At 34.7% G+C, this 27,188-nt stretch overlaps 1 protein-coding gene and 1 pseudogene across 15 annotated transcripts in view; both read right to left on the bottom strand.

The window, feature by feature from the left end:
• Positions 1–27,188, bottom strand: part of CARF (calcium responsive transcription factor) — a 97,691-nt gene that overhangs the window by 57,349 nt on the left and 13,154 nt on the right. For 13 of the 15 annotated variants that reach the window (XM_038585420.1, XM_038585421.1, XM_038585419.1 and 10 more), the window contains exons 3-8: positions 20,325–20,442; positions 17,750–17,977; positions 10,481–10,601; positions 9,333–9,462; positions 7,874–7,958; positions 4,388–4,577 (exon numbers count right to left, since the gene is read on the bottom strand). In XM_038585420.1, coding sequence (XP_038441348.1) covers positions 4,388–4,577; positions 7,874–7,958; positions 9,333–9,462; positions 10,481–10,601; positions 17,750–17,977; positions 20,325–20,402 — 832 coding nt within the window. In that variant the 5' untranslated portion in view covers positions 20,403–20,442. Of the gene's footprint in view, positions 1–4,387; positions 4,578–7,873; positions 7,959–9,332; positions 9,463–10,480; positions 10,602–17,749; positions 17,978–20,324; positions 20,443–25,908; positions 25,958–26,982; positions 27,144–27,188 lie in introns of those variants that run through there. The other 2 variants (XM_038585408.1, XM_038585411.1) reach the window with 2 other exon arrangements.
• LOC119867975 lies at positions 25,248–25,349 on the bottom strand (annotated as a pseudogene).

Below are 27,188 nucleotides of genomic sequence, written 5' to 3'. Positions count from 1 at the left end.
AAAATGCCTATGTGATGAGATGAAGTGAGGTGAATGACGAAGGCATTGTGATGTAGCATTAGGCTACTACTGACCCTCTGACAATATGTCAGGAGGAAGATCATCTGCTTCCAGACTGTGGTTGAGAACAGGCAACTGAAACCTTGGAAAGTGAAACTGCGGATAAGGGGGGACTAAAATAATGTAACAACCAGCCTCCAAGATGGCCCCCAATGATCCCTACCCCCTAGTACTCATGTCCTTGTGTAATTCCCTCCCCCTGAGCATGGGATAGACTTATTAACTTACTTCTAATGAATATGGCAGAAGTGACAAGATGTTATTTTTGATACAAGGTTATAAAAAGATTGTGACTTCCATCTTGGGCACTCTTTTGCTCTTGCTTGAATTGCTTTCTCTGGGCGAACTCTGCTGTCTACTGTGAGGCAGCTCTGTAGAGAGGCCCATGTGACAAGGAATAAGCCACATGAGTGAGCTAGGAAGCAGATCCTCCCCCAGTCAAGTGGTGAAATGAATTTAGCTCAAGCCAACACCTTAACTGCATTCTTCTGACAGAACCTGAGGCAGAACCACATTGCTAAGCCACTCTTAATTCCTGACTCAGAAACCATGAGATAAATGTTTGTTGTTTTCAGTCATCAAGTTTTGAGTAATTTGTTACATAGCAATAGACTATAATTAGGTAAATGTGAAAACTATATAGGTAATGGCTTTTTAAAAAAAAGATTTTATTTATTTATTCATGAGACAGAGAGAGAGAAAGGCAGAGACACAGGCAGAGGGAGAAGCAGGCTCCATGCAGGAAGCCCGACGTGGAACTCGATCCCAGGATTCCAGGACCATGCCCTGGGCCAAAGGCAGAAGCTCAACCACTAAGCCACCCAGGTGTCCCTATAAGTTATGGCTGTAAGTAAAAATACCCTACTCTAGGTCAAGTACAGAAACTTTTCAAATATAAAATAAGAAACAATCAGAAATAAAAGTGCTGATAAAGCCAACATTAAAATTTTAAATTAAAAAAATTTAAATATAAATTTTAAATACTTAAATTTAAAAGACACTAGAAGGTAAAGAAGTTGAAAAACAGTATTTTATAATACATATAACAAAGAATTAATATGCAGAATATAGAGCTACAAATAATTTTTTTTTTAAATTTTTTATTTATTTATGATAGTCACACACACAGAGAGAGAGAGAGAGAGAAGCAGAGACATAGGCAGAGGGAGAAGCAGGCTCCATGCACTGGGAGCCTGATGTGGGATTCGATCCCGGGTCTCCAGGATCGTGCCCTGGGCCAAAGGCAGGCGCCAAACCGCTGCGTCACCCAGGGATCCCTACAAATAATTTTTTAAAAATAAAGAACCAAACAAAAACTTGGTAAAGATTATGAATAGGCAATTCAGAATGAAAAAAAAAAGATATTACATGAACAATAAAAAAGATGTTGAACTTTACTAGTAAATATGGAAATGCAAATTTAACCAATAAAATACTATCTCACACTCTTCAGATTGGCAAAAATAAAAAATTTAACAATGTTCTTAAATAACTGAATCCACCAATCAATCTTAACATCAGAAAAAGGTGTTGCACATAGGTAGCAATAACAAGTACATAGCACACCTATGAAGTATTCTTGCAAAATACTAATGGAGATTAAATCTTTATTTAATCAAGCCTCCAGATCTAACAGTTCACAGGAAATATAGGAGATTTTTAAAAAAACATGTTAACTACAGTACAGAGATGAAACCAGCTAAACTCAGAATATGGCAAGCTCTACAGGATAAACTACCTAGAGGAAAAGAGGAGAAATAATTTTAGATGAAAAGATATTTAAGAGATAAATTAACCAAATGTAATCTGTGAACCCTGGATGTGAATTTGAACAAACCTCTGGAAATAGCATTATTTGATAAGTAAAAAAATTTGAACATTGGACATTTTATGACATTAAGAAATTACCATTAATTCATTTAAAGTATGTGATTTTTATATATATATATAAAAGAGTTCTTATCTTTTAGAGATATATACTTTAATATATAAAATATATTTTAGTAATTATAGATAAAGCAATAGGATATCTGGAATTTGCTATAAAATTATCTTGGAGATGGGGAATGGAGAAGTTGGTAGGGAAATGAGGTAAGATTGACCATATGCTAATAGCTGTCGAAGCTGGATGATGGATAGATGGGGAGTCATGGGATTTCATATATTATTGCCTTTACTTTGAGACATATATATATATGTATTATTTTTATATATTGCCTTTAACTTGAGATATATATGTATATATATGAAAATTTCCAGAATATAGAGATTTCTAAAGTCTGACAGTGCAACTCTAAGGTAAATGAAGAAAGGGAAATTTTCACACATTGCTGAAACAAGTGAAAATTGGTACAAGTTGTCAATTCCTCAAGTATAATTCTGAAATTTAAAAAGTTCAGAAAACAAAATTTTGGGGAACCCATCAGACTACAAAACTTGACCTGAACTTTATGGGGCTATTTATAGTCTTTTATTTATTCCTCTTAGTATTACTATCCAAAAAGTATTACTGTATTTGATTATGTGATATGGTCTACAGAATATTTGCTGGAAGTATTCTGTAATATTATGGTATAACATTCCAAAAATTCTGAAATACAAGTGGCCCAAAATCTTTAGAGATTTTGGACCTGTACAATCACTTCAGAGAACAATTTGAGATAATCTTGTAAAGACGAAATGGGCATACTTTGCAACTCAGCAATTCCACTTAAATGCATACACCATCAACTTATTTACAACTTTTCAACAGAAAATATATATTGTTAAGGTTTGACTACAGAATTCCTTATAATGTTGAAAATTAGAAACACCCTATGATCATTAGTAGAAAAATAGTGGTTTGGTCATATGCTGGAATATTATGTACTGGTTAAATTAAGATCTATAAAAGTATCAATGTGGATAGATTTCAAGAAAGCAAGGTGAGTGAAAAATTACATAACAATGTCTATAGTTTACTATTTGTGAATATTTCAAAATATTCAAAACAGTAAAATACATTATTACAAATAAAATATGTGTGTTAAAGTATAAAAATATAGACTGGAAAGATACACACCACATTTATGTAGTGGCTGCCTGTGGAGAGTTAACATGGGAATTAGAACTAGGGAAGGGGGGGATCCCTGGGTGGCGCAGCGGTTTGGCGCCTGCCTTTGGCCCAGGGCACGATCCTGGAGACCCGGGATCGAGTCCCACGTCAGGCTCCCGGTGCATGGAGCCTGCTTCTCCCTCTGCCTATGTCTCTACCTCTCTCTCTCTCTGTGACTATCATAAATAAATAAATAAAAAAATTTAAAAAAAAAATAAAAAAATAAAAAAAATAAAAAAAAAGAACTAGGGAAGGGAAAAATGCTGCATTTCTTTTATAGGATACTAATGAAACCTAGAAAGAAGAGGTTATATTTATTTCATCTTCCTTCACATATTTTTTTATATCCTCAGAGGGCCAGGGTGAGACTGCAACTCTTCCAGCTGAATCAGCATTCCCATAGTCCTAAAATAAATCACTTATCTTTATGTTCTTTCATGTATAACTGGCCCTACGGTGAAATTCTGGAAATTGTTTGAAACTCTGCTGCTTTAAGGGAGCCTTGCTGGCTTAGTCAGGGGAGCATGCAACTCTTGACCTGGGTATTGTGAGTTTGAGCCCCACATTGAATATAGAGATTAGTTAAAAATAAAATCTTAAAAAAACTTCACAAACTCTATCACTTTAATACACACTAGCCCAATATTTCAGAATAGTATATGTAGGACATCTGATGCTGGAGAATCCTAATATTGGAAATCTATATAACACAACCCCAGATTGCATACAAATTCTATACAGTAACTCCAGAGTCATAAACTATAAGCTATAGAAAATGAATATAAATTTGTCCCACAAAAATAAATAACTAAATAACTAAATAACTAACTAAATAACTAAATAAATAAATTTGTCCCACAAGATGAATCAAGAGACAAGAGACTATCTGGACTCAATAAAAAAAAAAAAAAACCTAACAGATATACATATTTAGATTAATAACATTGGCTCCATTAATATTTTTATTTTCTATTTATCTGCATAATATCTAAGTATTATTTATTCTAATACACTAAAATACAATTTCACAACAAAATAATTGGTCATATTTACTTCAATTTTCTTTTTAGTTTAATATGCATTTTCATCAATTAACATTCAGTTATCATCCACAAAAATGAAAATTTGGTGCAAAATTTTTAGGAAAACAACATTTTCACAAAGGATCATGGCTGTGCTGAACCTTTTAAAATAATTCTTTTTTTTTTTTTTAATAATTCTTTTAAAAAGTACCTGCATTGACAAATGGAATTCCATCATATGGGACATACTGAGATTTCCACATCAAGCGTGTAGCTGGCTTTGCTGGGCTTGGAGATTGGCGGGTCCCCCAAACACTCTGTGTTTGCTGCTTATGAAATGTTAGGACACTTTCTAATTCAGTCTCACTTACACAATAGCCACGGTATGAATCTCCAATTTTCTGAATGAAGTAGAAATTAAATAACAAAATTATTAGCAAATATGTTTCATTGTACAAAAAAATTCAATGAAGTGGTTATCCAAGATAAAAGCTCATCAGTTTTCAAAAGAGAATGTCATTCTCTCTGCTATCAATGACTTATTACAATCAGTATATCTGATCCACTTTCAGCCAGCATTATCAAATAGATATTCTCTAAATATTTGTTAGAGAACATAATGTCAAACTCATGGCCACATCATCAGTATCAAAATTTTGCTTGAAAAATAATATTTAGGGAAAATGGTTTGAGGAACACATTATATACCCATTCTTCCTTATATTTAAGTTCTAACTCTGGATCCGATCAGGTCAGCATAAAACTAGCCACAGGTAACTAACTAGGTTACCTTTCTTTTGCTGAAATTAAATTTTTTTTTCAGATTTTATTTATTTATTCATGAGACACACAAAGAGAGAGAGAGGGGGCAGAGACACAGGCAGAGGGAGAAGCAGGCTCCATGCAGGGAGCCTGACATAGGACTCGATCCCAGGTCTCCAGGATCACGCCCTGGGCTGAAGGTGGCGCTAAACCACTGAGCCACCCGGGCTGCCCTGAAATTAATTTTGATAAGACATGTATCTTTTTAAAAGCCTATGAAAATTGTGTTAGTATCTCCTAAGTGATATCAAAGAATTTGCTTATTAAAATTCTTTTTAAGAAGATCCTTCTCTGAGAGAAAATTGTTTGAATTTAGTACCAAAAATAGTTAATGGTTTTATTTTTTTAATGGTTTTATTTTATGGAAATTAACTTAATTACTTTTATCTAATGGACACAGAATAACTGAGTTGCTTCTTTTTGAAATATAGTTGCTTATAGACAAGTGTGTGTGTATGTGGACATACATACATGTGTGTACATACAGTTCATTAAGATAAACTTCCATTTTATGGTTACATTATTATTTTTCTTTATTCTTTAGTTCCCATTTTAATTTCTACCTTGCTAATATATTTTATGTATTTTTGTAAGCTGTTTTCATTCTTCCTCAAACAAGGAAGGTATAAATAAATTATGTAAAAAAAAATTGGTATTAACAAGAGTGGAAGCTTTTTCTATACCAATAGAGAAAAATCTATTAACTGTGATTTCTACAGTAAAATGCAGACAGACCCAAAACTGACTCCAAGTGTGTTTCCCATTAAAGGGAATAAGAGCAGAGATGTGGGACTAGAAATCTTTTCTTCTTTATTTATTAAATATTTCACCCTGAAAAAAAAAAAAAATTTCACCCTGCAAGAATACATTTAACAAGAACGAAGGTATCAAAATACTGTTGTGGCTGCACTTTGGGCCACATTAAGAAGAGATAACCTGATGCCAAGCAATACATTATCTCCAATTTCTCCTAACAAAAATAAAAACTCCTAGGCTTACACATTTCTTTCTAGCCTAGATATTTCTTCATCAAAATATTGATTACACGAGGATCCCTGGGTGGCTCAGCTGTTTAGCGCCTGCCTTCAGCCCAGGGTGTGATCCTGGAGACCCAGGATCGAGTTCCACATCAGGCTCCCTGCATGGAGCCTGCTTCTCCCTCTGCCTGTGTCTCTGCCTCTTTCTCTCTGTGTGTGTGACTATCATAAATAAATAAAAATTTAAAAAATAAATAAATAAAATAAAACTTGAGCTTTTGAGCTCAAATTTAAAAAAAAAAAAAAAGAAACATAAAGTCCAGCTATAACATTTTGTAATAAATAAAATGAATACAGTTTATAATGTTGTCAATGACAAGAAAAATTCTAGAATTAGTACAATATAACCAGGCATCTGTCAGGAGATAAAAGTTTAACACAATTTTAAAAGTTATCCAATTAGTACATATTAGTCAAACCTAAAAAATGCTTATGGAAAAACATAAAAGTCAAAAAGTAAAAAGGATTATTAAACAATATATATATACATATTTTATTTTATTATTATTATTTTTTTTGCCCACCCCTATATATATACATATTTTAAAGACATTATTTGAGAGAGCACAAGCAGAGGAGAGGGCAGAGGGAGAGGAATAGGGACAAGCAGACTCCCCATTGAGTGTGGAGATCAATGCAGGGCTCAATCCCAGGACCCAGACATCATGACTTGAGCCAAAGTCAGACACTCAACGGACTGAGCCAACCAGACACCCCTATTAAACAATATTTTGAAACAAAATGCAGAAAACACTCCTTTAGCCATTAACCAAAATTGTTTTTCACTACTGATATAGCTTAGGAGAGAAGAAAGAATCCTTCACTGGTGATGATCCATTCTGCTGGACAGTTTTAAGTAGTTTCTTATAAGATTTGTAACATTAGGTAAACCACACAATGCACATGATTGTAAAGCAATGTGTTTTGGCCATATAATTGCTAATGCTTTAATGTTTATAGAATTCTGTCAAGTTTATAACAACGATTTTAAAAACTCTCATCAGGGGTACCAGAGTGGCTCAGTCACTTGAGTATCCAACTCTTATTTCAGTTCAGGTCCTAATCTCAGGGTCATAGGATTGAGCCCCGAGATGGCTCCATCCTCAGCAGGGAGTGTCTGAGATTCTCTTTCTCCCTCTCCCTCTGCTCCTTCCCCTGCTCAATGCTATGTAATAATGAATAAATAATTAAGCAAATAATTAAGAAAAGTAATGATAATAAATACCAAAGAATTAAAAAGACAAGGAATTTAGGAAGTAGAGCTAGTTGTGACATGGTAATTTGTTTAGCATATGGTAAATTTGAGTTGAAATTCAAGTAAAACTTCAGTAAGTAGCTGGAGATCTGGGGCAAGAGCAAAGGGATAATAAAAGAACCAGTGATATAGATTTGGAAATCATTTTTATAAAAGTGAGAATTGAAAGTTAACAAAGTTGATCAGCTATCCAAGGGATAAAATGTAGAGAAATAAGGCAAGGTCAAACAGTAAAACTTAAAGAATTTCCACTGAGAATATAAAAAGAAATAAGTTCAAACAAAGAAGTAGAAGGAATGGTCAAATAAACAGATAAAAACCAGAAAACATGATAGTGAAGTTTTATAGAAGAGTTGTAAGAGAAAAAAATGATAGTAAAGCACTAAGGGATTTATATGATCTCTGTTTTAACAGAGCCTACAATCTCTATGGAATAAAAGAATAGATGAGATCAGAGTTAGCATAAACATGAACAAGGTATTACAGATATAGTCTCTAAGTTGTGCTTAAAAGAGGACATTTTGGGATGCATTATAGTTATTATCAATTTAGTGAATCTAGGTAAGGTTTATTTTTAACTCACCTCACAGCTCCTAAGACGGCAGGCCCACATAGGTGTGTTAGAAGAAAGTGGCTGGAGAGGAGCCAGAAAGGGTTCTTCAAGCATTCTGGGACAAGGGAGGAATATAAATAAATATATATTACAAGTTACACACACAAACACACATATGACATTCAATTGTTTTATCTCATTATCCAATGTTAAAGACAATATACTGAGGTTACCAATAAGAAACTATAATAATAGTCATGCCTGGCTGGCTCAGTTGGAAGAGCATATGACTCTTGATCTTGGGAGTCATGAGTTCAAGCCCCAAGGTGGGTGTAGAGTTTACTAAAAAACAAGGGATGCCTGGGTGGCTTGGCAGTTGAGCGTCTGCCTTCTACCCAGGGCATGATCCCAGAGTCCCAGGATCAAGTCCTATATCAGGCTCCCCATACGGAGCCTGCTTCTCCCTCTGCCTGTGTCTCTGCCTCTCTCTCTGTGTCTCTCATGAAAAAATAAATAAAATCTTTAAAAAATAAAAACAAAAGCTTAAAACAAAAGAAGAAATAACAACAATACAATTGATCGGTGTATTAATTATAATTTTCTTTAAATATCACTATTTTATTAACTGCTAAAGTAAAGGCCTAAGTTTCTTCCTCCAAATATCTATAACCCCAACAAATTTAAGTGCTTTATATATCTCTCTTAAACCTTATTTTGTAGTCTTCTCATTATATAATTGTTTTTCATTTGACAAAAAAATGAGCCAATAAACATCTTCAAGTGACTTGTTAAGAGTTAACTTGATTTTATGGCAAGCTCTAAGACTAAATGTCATAAATATTGCGTTAATTTTTAAATATTGTCACCAATAGTTAAAAGAATGTAAATAATACAAAACTTATGTCTATAGTTGCCTAAATTATTATAAACAGTATTGTCAAAAATAAAAACAGAAACATGTTAACAAAAAACATTTAATATTTTACACCACAGAGGAATTAAATGCATAAAAAGATGATGAACCATTAAACATTTTAGGAACTAGAATGGATGTTTTCTTTTCTTTTCTTTTTTTTTTTTTAAGATTTTTATTATTTACTTATGAGAGGCAGAGACATAGGCAGAGGGAGAAGCAGGCTCCCTGTAAGGAGCCCAATGTGGGACTTGATGATCCCAGATCCCCAGATCATGCCCTGAGTTGATGGCAGATGCTCAGCCGCTGAACCACCCAGGTGTCCCAGTCTCAGATGTTTTCAAATTGCTTCAAAAGATAACAGGTGTCACTGAAGAAAAGTAGCATTCAAGGATAGTCTCCTACTTGCCAAGATACCATTAAAATAATTAAAGATACTTAATAATTTGATGATAGTTTATTCTATTTCCTGAATTTCTGATTTTTTCTATAGTCAGCCCAATTTACATGTGATAAATTAAAAAAAGATTTCTATGATGATTTCAAAACATGAACTCCTCTTTCCCACTGACTCACCTCGCCACTGTCTTTTTGGGCAATGTGACGGATGCTTGTGAATGAAGAGTGTAATTACTGGTACTGTCTGCTAGAACATCTACTCTTACAGTTGGTAAACTTCTATCACTGGATTTCTCTTCAGAGACATCTGAGCAGCAATAACAAGAACAAAGCAACATCAATATCTTGAATTAGACCATGAGAATATAACTAACTAGAGCTCATACATTTGAAGTAGGAAAGGCAAGATATGTTCTAAAGATAAAGACAGCAAAACTTATAATGCTTTATTAAAAATTTCTCTAATAAACTTGTTTCATTTCAGATTATAATACTGTCTACTAAAATTTTATAATTAAGTTTTTGAAGCTTATATCGAATAGACAGGATATCAAAGTAGAATTGTTATGTTAATAGCTTCATAATATAATAGGAATATGTAAAACTCTTTTTCATTTCTATGCCAAGTTTATCATTTTGTCTGCAAATTGTTTTTTCCTTACTTTTTAACTGCTAACAAAGAATCATATCACTAAGGTAAAACTGTCTACTCTTAAGTCATTAGCTCTGAATGAATGATTAAACAGTGTGGCTATGGTGTTAGAAAAGGGACTGAAACACATGGACAAGGAAAGGAAGCAAAAAAAGAGAACAGGAATATTATCAAATAGATAAGGAAAAGAATAAAAAATGAAGAGCATGATTCTCCTTTCTGAATCTGAAGGAAAAAAGGTAAGAGGAAAAGAGCAAAGAGGATGCAAAGAATAGTTAAATACAAGAGTAATGAGTCACATGGCTAACAATAATATGGATAAAAATACAAATGTAAAAATTTCTCCAGTAGCTATTAGCACTATATTCTTGTTATTGTTGCTGTTATTATTGCTGTTATTATAATCGAGAAGAATTTATTTTATGCTCACTGGTGATTTGGGAGGAAGCAAGAGTCAACCAGCTTCATTGAATTCCAAAATGAAATAGACAGCTAACCTAGACAGGAGTTGAAAAATGAAATTTATTTGAGCTAAAAAAACGTTTTTCTAATTATTCAGTTCGCAATCTTACCCAAAGAGATCAATTTTAGCCGAGTTTCATGAGGTGATTTTCTGAAATATACATCTGTTCTTTAAAAATTCTCAAATCCCCTGTATCTCATGATTACTCACCGCGAGTACTATTCACATCCGCAAGCTGCCCCTGAGGTATAATCACTTGTGCCATTCCTGTCTGGGTAGATGGAATTACACGGAGCACCTCTCCATTTTCTGATGGATTAGCAACAATCATCTTGGAAGCATTAAAAAAGAAATCAGATACATAAGCCAACAAGGATTTAATAGAAGAGATACCTATCTATATGGTAGATCCTATTATTTCCATCATTTTGTAAATGAAAATACTGAGGAACATAAAAAATTTTATCCAAAGTTTCAGAACTGGTAAGTGGTAAAGCTAGGATTCAAAACAGGCAGTTTGGTCCTAGTTCCTATAATCTTAACCACTTATGGTATTAATCATTATACATGTATGAGGCCTAATTACTTAGTAATGTGAACAAGGCTCTGACTGGACTAAACATATTTACTCTTTTTCTACTTACTGTATGATATCCCTATGTCTGAATTATTTGTATGGTTATCATTTATTCCATATTTTAAGTCACTTTCATTAGTTTAAAAACTGTACCTTGTTAGATATCTAATTAAACAGAATTTATTTTTGTATCTATGAATTTATATATATCCTGTCATGGTCCATAAGGAATACCATGAAATACCCCCAAATTCTGAAAATATAAGAAAAATCATATGTTTATTATTTCCTTTTTTCCCTTCAGTTTAACAATTGAATCCATTGCCTTAAATTTAGAGGACTGTCAACTAAAACGGTATCTGAAGAAAAACATTTTGAGCCTATTATTTGAAAATAAAGCTAGGGATGCCTGGGTGGCTCAGCAGTTGAGCGTCTGCCTTTGGCTCAGGGTGTGAGCCTGGGATCGAGTCCCACATGGGGCTTCCCACAGGGAGCCTGCTTCTCCCTCTGCCTATGTCTCTGCCTTTCTCTGTGTGTCTCTCATGAATTAAAAAATCTTAAAAAAAAAAAGAGAAGAAAACTAATATATTATTTGAAAATAAGTTTATCCTGTATTTCCAGGCTTTTTAGACACCTTGTAAACTTTATTACCTACCCTACTACTCTTCTATTGAAAGTTACTGTTTTACCCAAAGCCTGTTATTCTCAGTTCTCCCTCAAGTAACTCTGTAACCATTCTACTTTCCAAGACTGCCTTTATACTATGCATGAAAACATGACTGATGCCTGACAGAGACTGTAGTCCTAGTTTTAAGAGGGTCATTTGAAAAAAATTAAATTTGAAAAAAACTTCAACAAAGTAGATGCTTTAAATATATAAACATTTCCCAGAAATTAAGAGTAAGTAATTGTTACCCTCCCTTATCAAGTTTCTTAAGATAAAAATATCTTGCTATACCTCTTATCACCTCATCATGAGAAAGCAACTGTAAACTCTGATGATGGTAACTGCTTTACATTTGTTGAGTGCATACTAAGTGGGAGGACTTTCCATGCATTACCGTATTTAATCTTTATCACATGTATATGAAGTAAACACATTTTATACTTGAGGATATTGTCACAAGAGGTTACACAACTTATGCAAGATAACACAGGGTTATACAGTGGTGAGTTGAAATTCAAACCCAATTCAAACTACTCTGTATTGCTTTCCATTATCTAATGATGTTACTTAACCTAAAAAAAAAGACTAAAACAATACAAAAAATACTGCTGGACTTTAAAAAGTAACAGCAATAATATGGTTTTAAATCCTTTACTCCTCAAATGAGATTGAGTATTTGTAAAAAATATTCCATTCATTCTTAGAAAATAAGAAATATTGCTGTGGTTACAACTAAATCCAAACAAAACACATATATTTATAATTTATTCAATCATACAAAAAATTCATAATTAAGAATGATCTGTGGAATATCCTCTTAATTTTGAAAATATGTTTTCTATGTACAGTGGAGAAGAATCTCCTTCATTTTCTCTTTCCATAGCTAATTCTATCTGATACCTAAAAAAATATTTTCAGTTCATGTAATTTGATAATCGTGACATATATTACTTTTACTATTCTAAAAGAAGTTAATTACTTTTAATCTTATAATGGAAACAAATAGTTTTGAAAAGTCATCTGTTGAAATAAGCATTCTATTTGAGGCAGGCATTGACATTATCAGAAATATGGCTAATAAGTAGTCATATTTACTGGGCTCTTTGTGTGCTGTACAATATATGTAATAAATCCAAAATGCCATCCCTGTTTCACTTGAAAACCTCTTCATCTATTGCAGATTCAGTCACTACAGAATCTTTACTACTTCCTTCATAACTTCTACATAAACAAAATTGATTGAAAGAAATATCCTTAAAAAAAGCTCCATTTGGTGGGAGATGTTGAAAATGGGGAAGGCCATGCATGTATAGGGGCAAGGGCTTTATGAGAAATCTCTATACTTTCTGCTCAGTTTTGTTTTGAACCTAAAGTTACTCTAAAAAATGGTCTATTAAACAAAACCCCCCGAAATTTCCACTATATTTCCCAAAACATCACTGCCTTTTAAAATGTTTATTTTAATTCCAGTTAGCATACAATGTTACATTAGTTCCAGGTATACTGGTTCAACAATCCCATAAATCACGCAGTGCTCATCATGATAAGGGCACTCCTTAATCCCCATTATCTATTTTACCTTTTTCCTCACCCACTTCCCCTTCTGGTAACGACTAGTTTGTTCTCAATAGTTAGGAGTCTGTTTCTTGGTTTGTCTCTTTTTTTCCCTCTTTGTTCATTTGTTTTGTTTCTTTTTGTTGTGTTTTTTTTTTGTTGTGTTTCTTCAATTCCACTTTTAAGTGAAATTTGTCTTTGACTGACTTAAGTGAAATTTAGTTTAATGTAAGTGAAATTTGCCTTTGACTGACTTATTTGCTTAGCTTTATAGTAACTCCATCCATGTTGTTGCAAATGGCAAGATTTAATTTTTTTAAAAAAATATTTTATTTATTCATGAGAGACAGAGAGAGAGAGAGAGAGAGAGAGAGAGGTAGAGACACGGGCAGAGGGAGAAGCAGAATCCATGCAGGGAGCCTGATGTGGGACTTGATTCCAGTACTCCAGGATCACGCCCTAGGCCGAAGGCAGGCGCCAAACTGCTAAGCCACCCAGGGATCCCCAGGATTTTATTTTTTTAATGGCTGAATAATATTCCATTGTATCTATACCTCATTCTTCTTAATCCATTCATCAGTAGATAGATACTTGGGCTGTTTCCAAAATTTGGCTGATGTAAAAAATGCTGCTATGAATACAGGGGTGCATGTATCCCTTTGAATTAGTGTCTTTGTATTTGGTTAAATATCCAGTAGTGCAATTGCTGGATTATAGGGTAGCTCTATTTGTAACTTTTTGAGGAAACTCCATACTTTTTTCCCCAGTGGCTATATCAGTTTTCATTCCCACCAACAGTGCATGAGGAGGGTTCCTTTTTCTCTACATTCTTGCAAACACTGTTGTTTCCTATGTTGTTGATTTTAGCCATTCTGACAGGTATGAGGTGGAATCTCATTGTAGTTTAGATTTGCATTTCCCTGATGATCAGGATGTTGATCTTTTCATGTGTCTGTCGGCCATATGTATGTCTTCTTTGGAGAAATGTCTGTTTGTGTCTTCTGCCCATTTTTTAATTGGTTTCTTGGGGTATTGAGTTTTATAAGTTCTTTAAATATTTTGGATACTAACCCTTTATCAGGTATGTCATTTGCAAATATCTTCTCCCATCCTGAAGGTTGCCTTTTAGTTTTGCTGATTGTTTCCATCACTGTGCAGAGCTTTTTATTTTGATGAAGTCCCAATACTTTATTTCTGCTTTTGTTTCCCTTGCCTCAGGGGATCTAATTAGAAAAAAGTTGCTACAACCTATGTCAGAGTTATTTGTGCTCTCTTCTAGGAGTTTTATGGTGTTGAGTCTCACATTTAGGTCTTCAATCTATTTTTAATTTATCTTTGTGTATGGCGTTAGAAAACAGTCTAGTTTCATTCTTTGTTTTTTCATAGATCTTTCCTAAACTTTATTTTTTAAAATTATTTTTGAATTTAAATTCAATTGATTAACATATAGGGTATTCTTACTTTCAGAGTTAGAGGTCAGTGATCCACTAGTCTTATATAACACCCAGTGCTCATTATATCACGTGCCCTCCTTAATGTTTATCACTCAGTTACCCCATCCTCCCACCCTCTCCCCTCCAGCAACCCTTAGTTTGCTTCCTATGATTAAGAGTCTCTTATGGTTTGTCTCCCTCTCCGATTTTGTCTTGTTTTATTTTTCCCTCCCTTCCCCCATGATCCTCTGTTTTGTTTCTTAAATTCCACATATAGGTAGGATCATAATCATAATTGTCTTTCTCTGATTGACTTATTTCACTTAGCATAATATCCTCTAGTTCCATCCATATCCTTGCAAATGCACGATTTCATTTTTTGATAGCTGAGTAGTATTCCACTCTGTGTGTGTGTGTGTGTGTGTGTGTACATATATACACACCACATCTTCTTTATCCATTCATCTGTCAATGGACATCTGAGCTCTTTCCATAGTTTGGCTATTTTGGACATTGCTGCTACAAACATTAGGGTGCAGGTGCCCCTTTGGATTACTACATTTGTATCTTTGGGTAAATACCTAGTAGTGCAATTACTGGGTCATAGGGTAGCTCTATTTTCAATTTTTTGAGGAACTTACATACTGTTTTCCAGACTGGCTCCACCAGCTTGCATTCCCATTAGCAGCTGAAGAGGGTTCACCTTTCTCCACATCCTCAACATCTATTATTTCCTGACTTGTTCATTTTTGCCATTCTGACTGGTATGAGATGCTATCTCACTGTAGTTTTGATTTGTATTTCCCTGATGCTTTGTGATGTCGAGCATTTTTTCATGAGTCTGTTGGTCATTTGTAGGTCTTCTTTGGAGAAATGTCTGTTCATGTCTTCTGCCGATTTCTTGACTGGATTTGTTTTCTTTTTGGGGGGTTGAAATTGATAAATTCTTTGTAGATTATGGATATTAGCCTTTATCTGATAAAACATTTGCAATATTTTCTCTCATTCAATATATTGTCTTTGGGTTTTGTTGACTGTTTCCTTTGCTGTGCAAAGCTTTTTATCTTGATGAAGTCCCAATAGTTTATTTCTGCCTTGTTTCCCTTACCTTTGGAGATTTCTAGTCAGAAGTTGCTGCAGCCAAGGTCGGAGAGATTGTTGCCTGTGTTATCCTCTAGGATTTTGATGCATTCCTGTCTCACATTTAGGTCTTTCATCCATATTGAGTCTATTTTTATATATGGTGTAAGAAATAGTCCAGTTTCATTTTTCTGCATGTAGCTGTCCAATTTTCCCAATACCACTTGTTGAAAAGACTTTTTTCCATTGGATTCTCTTTCATGCTTTGTTGGATATTAGTTGACCACAGAGTTGATTTTCCATTTCTAGGTTCTCTATTCTGTTCCATTGATCTATGTATCTGTTTTTGTGTCAGTATCATACTGTCTTGATGATCACAGCTTTGTAATAGAATTTAAAGTCTGGAATTGTGATGCCACCAGCTGAGAACCCAAAAGACTTCACCCCCAAATTGCTAGAACTCTCAGGAATTCAGCAAAGAGGCAGGTTATAAAATCAATGCACAGGGACACCTGGGTGGCTCAGCAGTTGAGCATCTGCCTTTGGCCCAGGACGAGATCCTGGAGTCCTGGGATCGAGTCCCACATCAGGCTCCCTGCATGGAGCCTGCTTCTCCCTCTGCCTATGTCTCTCATGAATAAATAAATAAAATCTTTAAAAAAAATAAAATCAATGTTCAGAAATCAGTTGCATTTCTATGTACCAACAATGAGACAGAAGAAAGAGAAATTAAGGAGTCAATCCCATTATAATTACATAAAAAATGCTTAGATACCTAGGAATAAACCTAACCAAAGAGACAAAGGATCTACACTCAGAAAACCATAGAACACTCATGAAAGACATTGAGGAAAAAAAACAAAAACAAAAACAAAAAAAAAAAGAAAGACATTGAGGAAGTTACAGAAAAATGTTCCATGCTCATGGGGAAGACCAATTATCATTAAAATGTCTATGCTACCTAGAGCAATCTAGACATTCAATGCAATCCCTATCAAAATACCATCAACTTTTTTCACAGAGCTAGAACAAATAATCCTAAAATTTGTATGGAACCAGAAAAGACCCCAAATAGCCAAAGTAATGTTGAAAATACTTTCTTATATTCTGTTTCTTACATTTATTTCCATGCTTCATGCCATAGATCTTCTATTTCATAGCTTCAGATAACCCTCTGCATTATCTCCTACCTCAGACAAATCACCTTTATGACCACTTTGTATAGAAAGTTTAATACGATTACAAAGAGAATGGGAACTCTAACATTTTTTAGACTAAAAAAAATGACTTTAATGTGCTTTTAAAATAACCCTTCATACAATAGGACATAGATTAACTCTAGAATGGAAACAAAAGAGGGATTAATTTTAGGTAAAATGGTTGCTCACCTGTGGTATAACTTATAACTGAAGTTATAATCTTTAACATAATTTTTATTATGAAATTAATAAATACCCATTGTAGAAAATTTGGGAAACAGGTAAACAAGAGATATGTCATTCTTCATATAATTAACGTAAGGATATTCTTATTAATCAGAAAGAAACTTAAAAGTTTTTCTTAGTAATTATCTTTATTTTAATCAAAACCATCTTTCATTTCTTCTACTCAAACTATAAACTTGGCCATAAATACTTCAGCTAACAGTTTAAAGCAATATTTTCACTTTAATGCATTGTTATTTACATGGTACATACATATCTACCCATTAGTAAAGGTATGTCTAGTTGCCAGTATACCACTGGTACTTCCATTGCTTTCTTTTGCTTTAAGAGACTGCAAATTAGTGACTGAGAGGTAGGTAAAGCAATAACCTTGAGTTCAGTCAAATGTATACACAAAAATAAATAAAAGTTACATGTAAATGCTGGCACTAGTTACAAATTATGACACATTTCCAAGTAATCTGAAAGTGACAGCGTACCTAGACATAGTAGCTGGGAAGTATTGGTTTAGCATTCTATAAGTAGTCCTAAAAGGAAATCTTTTTTTTTTTTTTTTTTTTTAGGAAATCTTTTAAAATCTTCACATAACTTAAAAATGAACATCATGGAAACAGTATTTTCAGAGCAATGCAAATCAACAGTTTCAAGAAATAAAGGTGATCTAATAAGGTTATTATATTTTGCTTAATAGCATAAAACAAGTTATTTCTAAAATACACTCACCATTTGTGCATTAGAATCCCCCAATGACTGGAGTTCATATTGTATAGGTTGCCCATTTTGGTCCACTAGATGGAACTGTTCTGCAGAAAGAGTCTGTGTCTGAGTCAGGGCCCCTGGTATATTCTGTGATGTGAGTGAATTATCTGCTTCATGAGAAGTGATGGGTAAATCTCTAGGAGAATCATTCTGTCCAAAGGAAGGATCCCTGGAGTCCATACAGGTTAGATGCTTTTGCAAAGAAAAAAAAAAAAAAAGCACTTGGGTGTTTGTAAAATATAATGTCACAATGCGTATTTTTAATTTTTTAAAAAAGATTTTATCAAGTAAGCTACACCCAACACAGGGCTCCAACTCACAAACTCAAAATCAAGAGCAGCATGCTCTACTGACTGAACCAGCCCAGTGTCCCTAATGTTACAATTAAAAAAAAAAAAAAATAGAAGTTTATCACTGTGAAAAACAGTATGGACATTCCTCAAAATTAAAAATACAACTACCCGGGATCCCTGGGTGGCTCAGCAGTTTAGCACTTGCCTTTGGCCCAGGCCGTGATCCTGGAGTCCGGGATCGAGTCCCACATCAGGCTTCCTGCATGGAGCTTGCTTCTCCCCCTGCCTGTGTCCCTGTGTCTCTGCCCCTCTCTCTCTCTCTTTCTCTCTCTCTCATAAATAAATAAAATCTTTAAAAAATAAAATACAGGGCAGCCCAGGTGGCTCAGCGGTTTAGTGCTGCCTTCAGCCCAGGGCATGATCCTGCAGACCCGGAATCAAGTCCCACGTCGGGCTCCCTGCCTGGAGCCTGCTTCTCCCTCTGCCTGTGTCTCTGCCTCTCTCTCTCTCCTCTCTGTGTAATCTCATGAATAAATAAAATCTTAAAAAAAAAAAAAAGTACAACTACCCTATGATTCAGTAATCAAGCTACTGAGTATTTATCCAGAAATACAAAAACACTAATTCAAAGGGATAGGTGAACCCCCATGTTTATAGCAGCATTATCTACAATAGCCAAATTATGGAAACAGCCTAAGCACCCACTGGCTGATGAATGGATATTCAGCCATATAAAAGAATCAAATCTTGCCATTTGCAACAAATATGGATGGACCTAGAGAATATAATGCTAAGTGAAGTCAGTCAGTCAGAGAAAGACAAATACCATATGATTTCACTCATATGTGGAATTTAAGAAACAAAACAAATGAACAAAGGGAAAAAGAGAGAGTAAGAAAAAGACTCTCAATTATAGAGAACACACTGATGGCTACCAGGAGAAGGAGGGGCAGGTGAATGGGTTAAATAAGAGATGAGGATTACAGAATGTACTTGTTTTGGGTTTGTTTAGTTTTTTTATAAATTTTTTTTTAAGTAGGTTCCATGCCCAGCGTGAAGACCAACACAGGGCCTAAACTTACAACCCTGAGATCAAGACCTGAGCTGAGATCAAGAGCCAGATGCCTAACCAACTGAGCCAGCCAAGCACCCCAGGAGTACACTTGTGATGAGCACTGGGTGATATATGAAATCACTGAATTGTACACCCAAAACTAACATAATATGTTAGCTATAGTGGAATTTAAAATAAAATATATAGAATGTTATAATAAAAATAGAAAGATTAATTTTTCAGTAACTTTGCTTTTTCCAAGAGTTGCCAATTCATATATACTCATATAGACAGAAAGCAATTCTTAAGTGAAATTGTTGATTTTTATATTTTATTTCAGTTTTTTTTTATTTTATTTTAATTTTTAATTTTTATTTATTTATGATAGTCACACAGAGAGAGAGAGGGAGGCAGAGACACAGGCAGAGGGAGAAGCAGGCTCCATGCACCGGGAGCCTGATGTGGGATTCGATCCCTTGTCTCCAGGATCACGCCCTGGGCTAAAGGCAGGCGCCAAACCGCTGTGCCACCCAGGGATCCCTTATTTCAGTTTTATTGAAATAAAGTTGTCCGTGGGAATACAACCTGAAATCATGATACGTAATTCAAAATAGACTTTTAATATGTAGATTTTTATGAATACATTAAAAAAGCTCTATATAATAAAATTAAATATATAATAGAATTGTGGATAAAGGTTAACAGTCTTGAATATAACAAATATAACACTATTTCTTATATGTAAAAAAACATTTTTAAAAAAAGATTTATTGGGATCCCTGGGTGGCGCAGCGGTTTAGCGCCTGCCTTTGGCCCAGGGCGCGATCCTGGAGACCCGGGATCGAATCCCACGTCGGGCTCCCAGTGCATGGAGCCTGCTTCTCCCTCTGCCTGTGTCTCTGACTCTGTCTCTCTCATTCTGTGTGACTATCATAAATAAATAAAAAATAAAATAAAATTTATTAAAAAAAAATAAAAAAAGATTTATTTATTTATTAATGAGAGACACAGAGAGGCAAAGACACAGGCAGACAGAGAAGCAGGCTCCCTGCAGGGAGCCCCATGTGGGACTCAATCCAGGATTCTGAGATCACACCCTGAGCCAAAGGCAGATGCTCAACCACTGAGCCATCTAGGCATCCTGAAAAAGTTGTTAAATGGAATGGAAAAAAGTTCCCAGTTGAATTCCTACCTCATATACATGAGAAGCTGTTTTTGATTCTTCGGAATCATTACGGTTGACTCTTAGTGAATCATTAGCCTGTTCCATGCTGGTATATTCAATTCCATTTTCTTCTTTTATTTAGTAGCTGAAAAAATATAAGTATGTGATTAAAGCACTTAACATTTTTATGGAATGTTTGTCTTAAATAAATCTCTCATTTCCTCTATTGTGTTACCCTATAAAATTCAGGTTAAATCATTTCCATTTTTTTTTTAAAGGGAATTCTCTTTTTTTTTAAGATTTCATTTATTTATTCATGAGAGACAGACAGACAGATAGAGAGAGAGAGAGAGAGAGAGGGGGCAGAGACACAGGCAGAGGGAGAAGCAGGTTCCATGCAGGGAGCCCCACGTGGGACTCGATCCCGGGTCTCCAGGATCACATCCTCGGGCTGAAGGCAGTGCTAAACCACTGAACCACCCGGGCTGCCCAATCATTTCCATTCTATAAGGAAAATAAACATTTTTGGTAAATGACTTGCCAAAGCACCAGAACACATTTAAGGCAAAGCAGAGATTACCATTATGTAGTTCCCTCATCTTATTCTTTTTTTAAAAAAAAAAAATTTATTCATAATAGACACACACACACACACACAGAAAGAGAGAGAGAGAGAGAGAGAGAGAGACAAAGACAGAAGAAGCAGGCTCCATGGAGGGAGCCTGAAGGGACTTGATCCCGGGACTCCAGGATCACTCCCTGGGCCAAAGGCAGGTGCTAAACTGCTGAGCAACCTAGGGATCCCCCTCCCTCATCTTACTCTTAATTACACTCATGTACTGGTTAATTAAGATTGTTATTATGGGACAGGTATTTTTCACTCTTCCAAATCCTTCTAAAATTCTCATTTTACAAAGATTTAATACCAATAAAGGTTCTTAATTTCATAAAATGCATAATTTCATGGGTATGTATTAGATAATTTTAGAAAAGATGTTTTGGTGTAGAGATTTTATACACATGGCTTTTACCATAACATACATTATACCACTAATATTGGCTTGACAAACTTTGAAAATAAAGAAATATGTATTCCAAAAAGTTTGAGCCACATAGGCTGAGTACAGTGGTTAGCACTGGTGGTGATTTTGTCTTTAAACACACACACACACACACACACACACACACACACACTGCCCCCTGGGGATATTTGGCAATTTCTGGAAATATTTTTGTTGTCAAAAACTGAGAGCAGAACACTACTGGAATCTAACAGGGAGAAGCTAGAGGTCCTGCTAAATATTTTTGAATGCTCAAGGTAGCCCCCACAACAAAGATGTCAATGGTGATGAGGTTCAGAAACCTTGGCCTAATATATTATAACGAATACTTAATTCTCTATTACCTTAACATAAAATAAACTTCACGTAACATTTTTAAGAACCCACACATTTAATTTTATTTTTCATAAGACGGTATAAATTCTTTAAAAAAAAAAAAAACCCTGAAAATTGGGGCACCTGGATGGCTCAGTCGGTTAAGCATCTGCCTTTGGCTCAGGTCATGATCTCAGGGTCCTAGGATCAAGCCCCAAGTCTGGAGTCCCTGCTCAACATGGAATCTCCTTGTCTCCCTCTTCCTTGGCCCCCTCCTCACTGTGTGTGCCTTCTCTCTCAAATAAATAAATAAAATCTTTAAAAAAATAAAATAAAATAAAAATCCTGAAAACTGTCTTTTAAAATTAATATGCATTAAATTAAATTTTTTGTTGTTTTTGGTGTATAGTTCTATGGATTTTAACACATGTGACCACATCACAACCAGGATATACAATAATTCAATCATCCTAAGCACTAATACAAATTTATATATCTTGTACTTAATACTTAGTTGGAAATAAATTTAAAAAATAATAATTTTTTAAAAAGACTTAGTTGGTACATGTTTTTGAATACACTAAAAACTTATTCTTCTGTGATAGCATCCACACATACATTTGCAAAATTAACCATTTCAGGAAATCTACAAGGTTTTCATTTCATATTTCCAAAATATTATAAATACTTCTAATCATAAATTGTAATAGGTTAAAAATCAGTCTTATTTTTAATAAATATAAAATATCTTAAAATTGCTTCTAAGATTTTAAATTATCACTTGTATTCTATTTAATTTACTATAAAAATCCCCAAAACTCTTACCCTCTGAAGTAAGAGCAGTTTTATTTTATAATGTTCTGGTTCTATTTTGAATTTTTTATTGATACATATAAAATTTAGGAATAATATCGTTTATATATGGTTTAAAAAATGAAACAAAGTTCTACTAATGGCATAATGGCATATTAGGTAATAGAAGGCTCTCTTGCTAGAAAACAAGAAACAGAAAGTTGATCTAAAACAAAATATTTTGAGACTGGGAGCTGCTACAAGTAACAACGTCAAAGGTCATTCCCTACCCTCTATGATCCCTCCCCCCATAAAAAGAAAACCAAATGCTGAGAGCCAAAACCCAAGTGATAAGCACAAGCAAAGAGGAAAATTTCTGCAAGAGCAGTGCTAATACACAGGTTTAATGGTTGGGAAAATGGGGCTAGGATAAGTAGTTCTTAGGGGAGAACTTAAAATCCCAAAATAAAGCTAGGAACCTGAAAGATCCTGAAACAAAAGTTTAGTCTAGCTTAATGCAGTTATTATTTGGAGGAACACAAACCCAAGTAAGGCATTAGTTTTCTTTACATTAAGATTAAATATAAGCTTGGGGCTCAGTTGGCTAAGTGAAGTGTCTGCCTTTGGCTCGGGTCATGATACCAGGGTACTGAGATGGAGCTCTGTGTAGGGCTTCCTGCTCAGTGGGGAGCCTGCTTCTCCCTCTCCTCCCTGCTCCTACTCTCTCTCGCTATTTCTGTAACTATCTATGTCTCTCTCTCAAATAAATAAATGAAATCTGAAAAAAAAAATTAAACATGGGATCCCTGGGTGGCGCAGCAGTTTGGCGCCTGCCTTTGGCCCAGGGCGCGATCCTGGATACCCAGGATCGAATCCCACGTTGGGCTCCCGGTGCATGGAGCCTGCTTCTCCCTCTGCCTGTGTCTCTGCCTCTCTCTCTCTCTGTGTGACTATCATAAATAAATAAAAAAATTTAAAAAAATATTAAACATAAGCTTAGAGTGCCAAAAAAACAGGAAAATTATCAAAAAAAGAGTCAGCACCCCCTATAAACTTCAAATATTGGAATCATCTAACAGTGAATATAAAATAATCATGTAGGGGCACCTGGGTGGCTCAGTTGGTTAAATGTCTGCCTTCAGCTCAGGTCATGATCTCAGCCCCAAGTTGGGCTCCCAGCTCACTGGGGGGTCTCCTTCTCCCGCTCACTCTGCCCATCCTCCCACCTGCTGTTTGTGCTCTCTCTCTTAAATTCTTAAATAAATAAATAAAATCTTTTAAAAAATCATTTAATGTTCAAAGAGATATATATGAATGAATCATAGGAATACTCAAACAACAAGACTGAAAAGTTTAATCTGAAGGAAAACCAAATAGAATTTTCAGAAATTAAAAAATATAAGTCAATGGATATATAAAATAGAAGAATACATGCAGAAGAAAGAACTACTAAATTTAGAAGTCAGATTTTTAAAAATTACTCAGAATGCATCACAGGAAAAAAGAAGGTAAAAAATATGAAGAAGAGACTTAAAACTAGGAAAAATAGAGTAAGTATTGCATACTTACAATTGGAATCTCAGAAGAATAGAAAAGAAAAAATGAGTGAGAGACAATATCTGAAGAGATAATGGTTAACAATTTTTCAAAACTGAATACACGAATCTACAAAGTACAAAATGTATCAAAATAAATAGAAAGAAATTCATCATCAATGTAATAGAAGTACAAAATTCTGAAGAGAAAGGAAAATCTAAAATGTAACTAGAGAGAGGAGATCACCCTCCTCCGGAGTACTGACATTAGACATATATATAGTGCAACAATGGTGGAACTCATGGGAATTAAAAAAAGTAATTATCACTATATGATTACATATGCTCAAATATTTTTTCACAAAACAGGGTGAGAAAGATACTTTAAGATTTTAAAAAATAGAGTTTACAATGAATAGATCCTGCATGAAGGAAAACTCTATTACAGAAAATAAAAATGATACCAGAAGGAAGCCCTGAATGCTAGAAAAATGGTAAGCTAGTAAATTAAAAGCTCTATGAAAAATCTAAATAGGGACGCCTGTGTGGCTCAGGGGTTGAGCATCTGCCTTTGGCTCAGGTCTGATCTCTGTCCTAGATCAAGTTCTGCATTCGGCTCTCTGCAGGGAGCCTGCTTCTCTCTACCTGTGTCTCTATCTCTCTGTGTCTATCAAGAATAATTAACTAAAATCTTAAAAAAAAGAAAAGAAGAAGAAGAAAGAAAGAAAAAATCTAAAGAAACACCATCTGTATAAATGATAATGCTATTATAATTTTGTGTATGTGTGTTTTAAGAATAGAAGTAAAATACCGAAGAACTAAATAAAATACATGTAACTCAGGAGGGGATGATGGCAGATAAACACAGTATATCAAAACTGCTCAGAGGGAAATTTAGAGTAAAAATGCCTATATAAAAAAAAAATCTCAAAACAGCCTGACTTTATTTCTCAAAAACAAATAAGAGGGGATCCCTGGGTGGTGCAGCGGTTTGGCGCCTGCCTTTGGCCCAGGGCGCGATCCTGGAGACCCGGGATCGAATCCCACATCGGGCTCCTGGTGCATGGAGCCTGCTTCTCCCTCTGCCTGTGTCTCTGCCTCTCTCTCTCTCTCTCTCTCTCTAAAAGAAAAAAAAAAAAAAAGAAAGAAAAAACAAATAAGAGCTCACTAACCTGAAATCTAGCAGAAGGAAGAAAATAATATAGATTAGAGAACAGATAAGCAAAATCAGAATAGAAAAACAGAAGAATTAATGAATCTAAAAGTTGACTCTTCAAAAAGTTTTCAATTAGCAATAATCGTGCCTCGAATAAACCTTATTGGCTATGATACTGTCACTGAGCAAAGCTTGGTTCTTCAAAAAGATTAACAAAATTGAAAAACGTTTATCTAAAAAAAAAAACTTTATCTAGACTGACAAAAAAAGAAGAAAGATACAAATAACTAAAATCAGAAATCAGGGATCCCTGGGTGGCGCAGCGGTTTGGCGCCTGCCTTTGGCCCAGGGCGCGATCCTGGAGACCTAGGATCGAATCCCACGTCGGGCTTCCGGTGCATGGAGCCTGCTTCTCCCTCTGCCTGTGTCTCTGCCTCTCTCTCTCTCTCTGACTATCATAAATAAATAAAAATTTAAAAAAAAAATAAAATCAGAAATCAAAGTGTGGGCATGACTAAAAAATTTTACAGAAACTAAAAGGATTATGAGAAAATACTAAGAACAAAAGTATAACTATCCCTATTCATATATGGTCTTATACATAGAAAAGCCCAAAGAAGCCCCCAAAATACTATCAGAGTTAATAAATTCAACAAAGTTATAGGATATAAGATCAATATGCAAAACTCAGTTGATTTCTCTATACTAGCAATAAACAATCAAAAATGAAATTAAGAAAATGATTCATTTACAGTTGTATCAACAAGAATAAAATAGTGGGGCAGCCCCAGTGGCACAGCGGTTTAGCGCCGCCTGCATCCCAGGGCGTGATCCTGGAGACCCTGGATCGAGTCCCACGTCGGGCTCTCTGCATGGAGCTTGCTTCTCCCTCTGCCTGTGTCTCTGCCTCTCTCTCTCTCTCTCTGCATCTCTATGAATAAATAAATAAGATCTTTATGAAAAAAAAAAGAATAAAATAGTGATGAATAAATTTAAGAAAGGAAGTATAAGCCTGTACATGAAAATTATAAAATGTTGCTGAAAAAATTAAATAAAATCTAAACAAATGAAAAGACATACTATGCTCCTGGAATTGGAAGACATGAACATGGTAATACTACCCAAAGCAATAAAGAGATTTAATGCAATCCATATCAAAATCTCAACGGCCTTTTTTCAGTCATGGAAAAGTCAAATTCACATAAAATTCCAAGGAACCTGAATAGCCAAAACAATCTTGAAAAAGAACAAAGTTGGAGGATTTATTCTTTGCAATTTCAAAACTTACTATAAAGCTACAATTCTCTAAAGAATGTAGTACTGACTTAAGGATCGACACATAGATCAATGGAGTAGAACTGAGAGTCCAGAAAAAAACTCTAAACATCTATGGTCAAATAATTTTTAACAAGGGTTCCAAAGGCATCTAATGAAAATGAACAGTTTTCTTCAACAACTGGTGCCAGGACAACTGAATATTCACATACAAAATAATGAAGATGAACCCTTACCTCATAGTATATAAAAAGAAATTCCCAACCCAAAATACGTCAATAACTTAAATGTAAAACACCATAAAATTCTTAGGAGAAAATATAAGGGTAAATCTTAATGGCCTTGGATTTGGCAATGGTTCCATAGCTAGAACACAAAGAAACTAGAATTAAAATGAAAAATTATAAATTGGACATTATCAAAATAAAAAATTTTGTGCAAAGAATATCATGACAAGAACAAAAAGACAACCCACAGACAGGAGAAATTTTTGTAAATCAAATATCTGATTAGGTCTAGAATATATAAAGAATATACAAAGGGGAGGGTACCTGGACTAGTCAGCTAAGGTCTGATTCTTGATTTCAGCTCAGGTCATGATCTTGGGGTTCTAAGATATAGCCCCACATCAGGCTCCACACTTAATCGGGCATCTGCTTGGGATTCCTTCTCTCCTGTCCCTTTGCCCTTCCTCACTGAGCTCTCTCTCTCTCTTCAAAATAAATAAATAAATCAGTAAAAATAACATAGAAAGAAC

The sequence above is a fragment of the Canis lupus genome, chromosome 37 (genome assembly GCF_011100685.1).
Source record: "Canis lupus familiaris isolate Mischka breed German Shepherd chromosome 37, alternate assembly UU_Cfam_GSD_1.0, whole genome shotgun sequence".
NCBI classification, from domain to species: domain Eukaryota; kingdom Metazoa; phylum Chordata; class Mammalia; order Carnivora; family Canidae; genus Canis; species Canis lupus.
The sequence above is the reverse complement of the archived record's forward strand: the minus strand, read 5'-3'. Positions and strand labels throughout refer to the sequence as shown.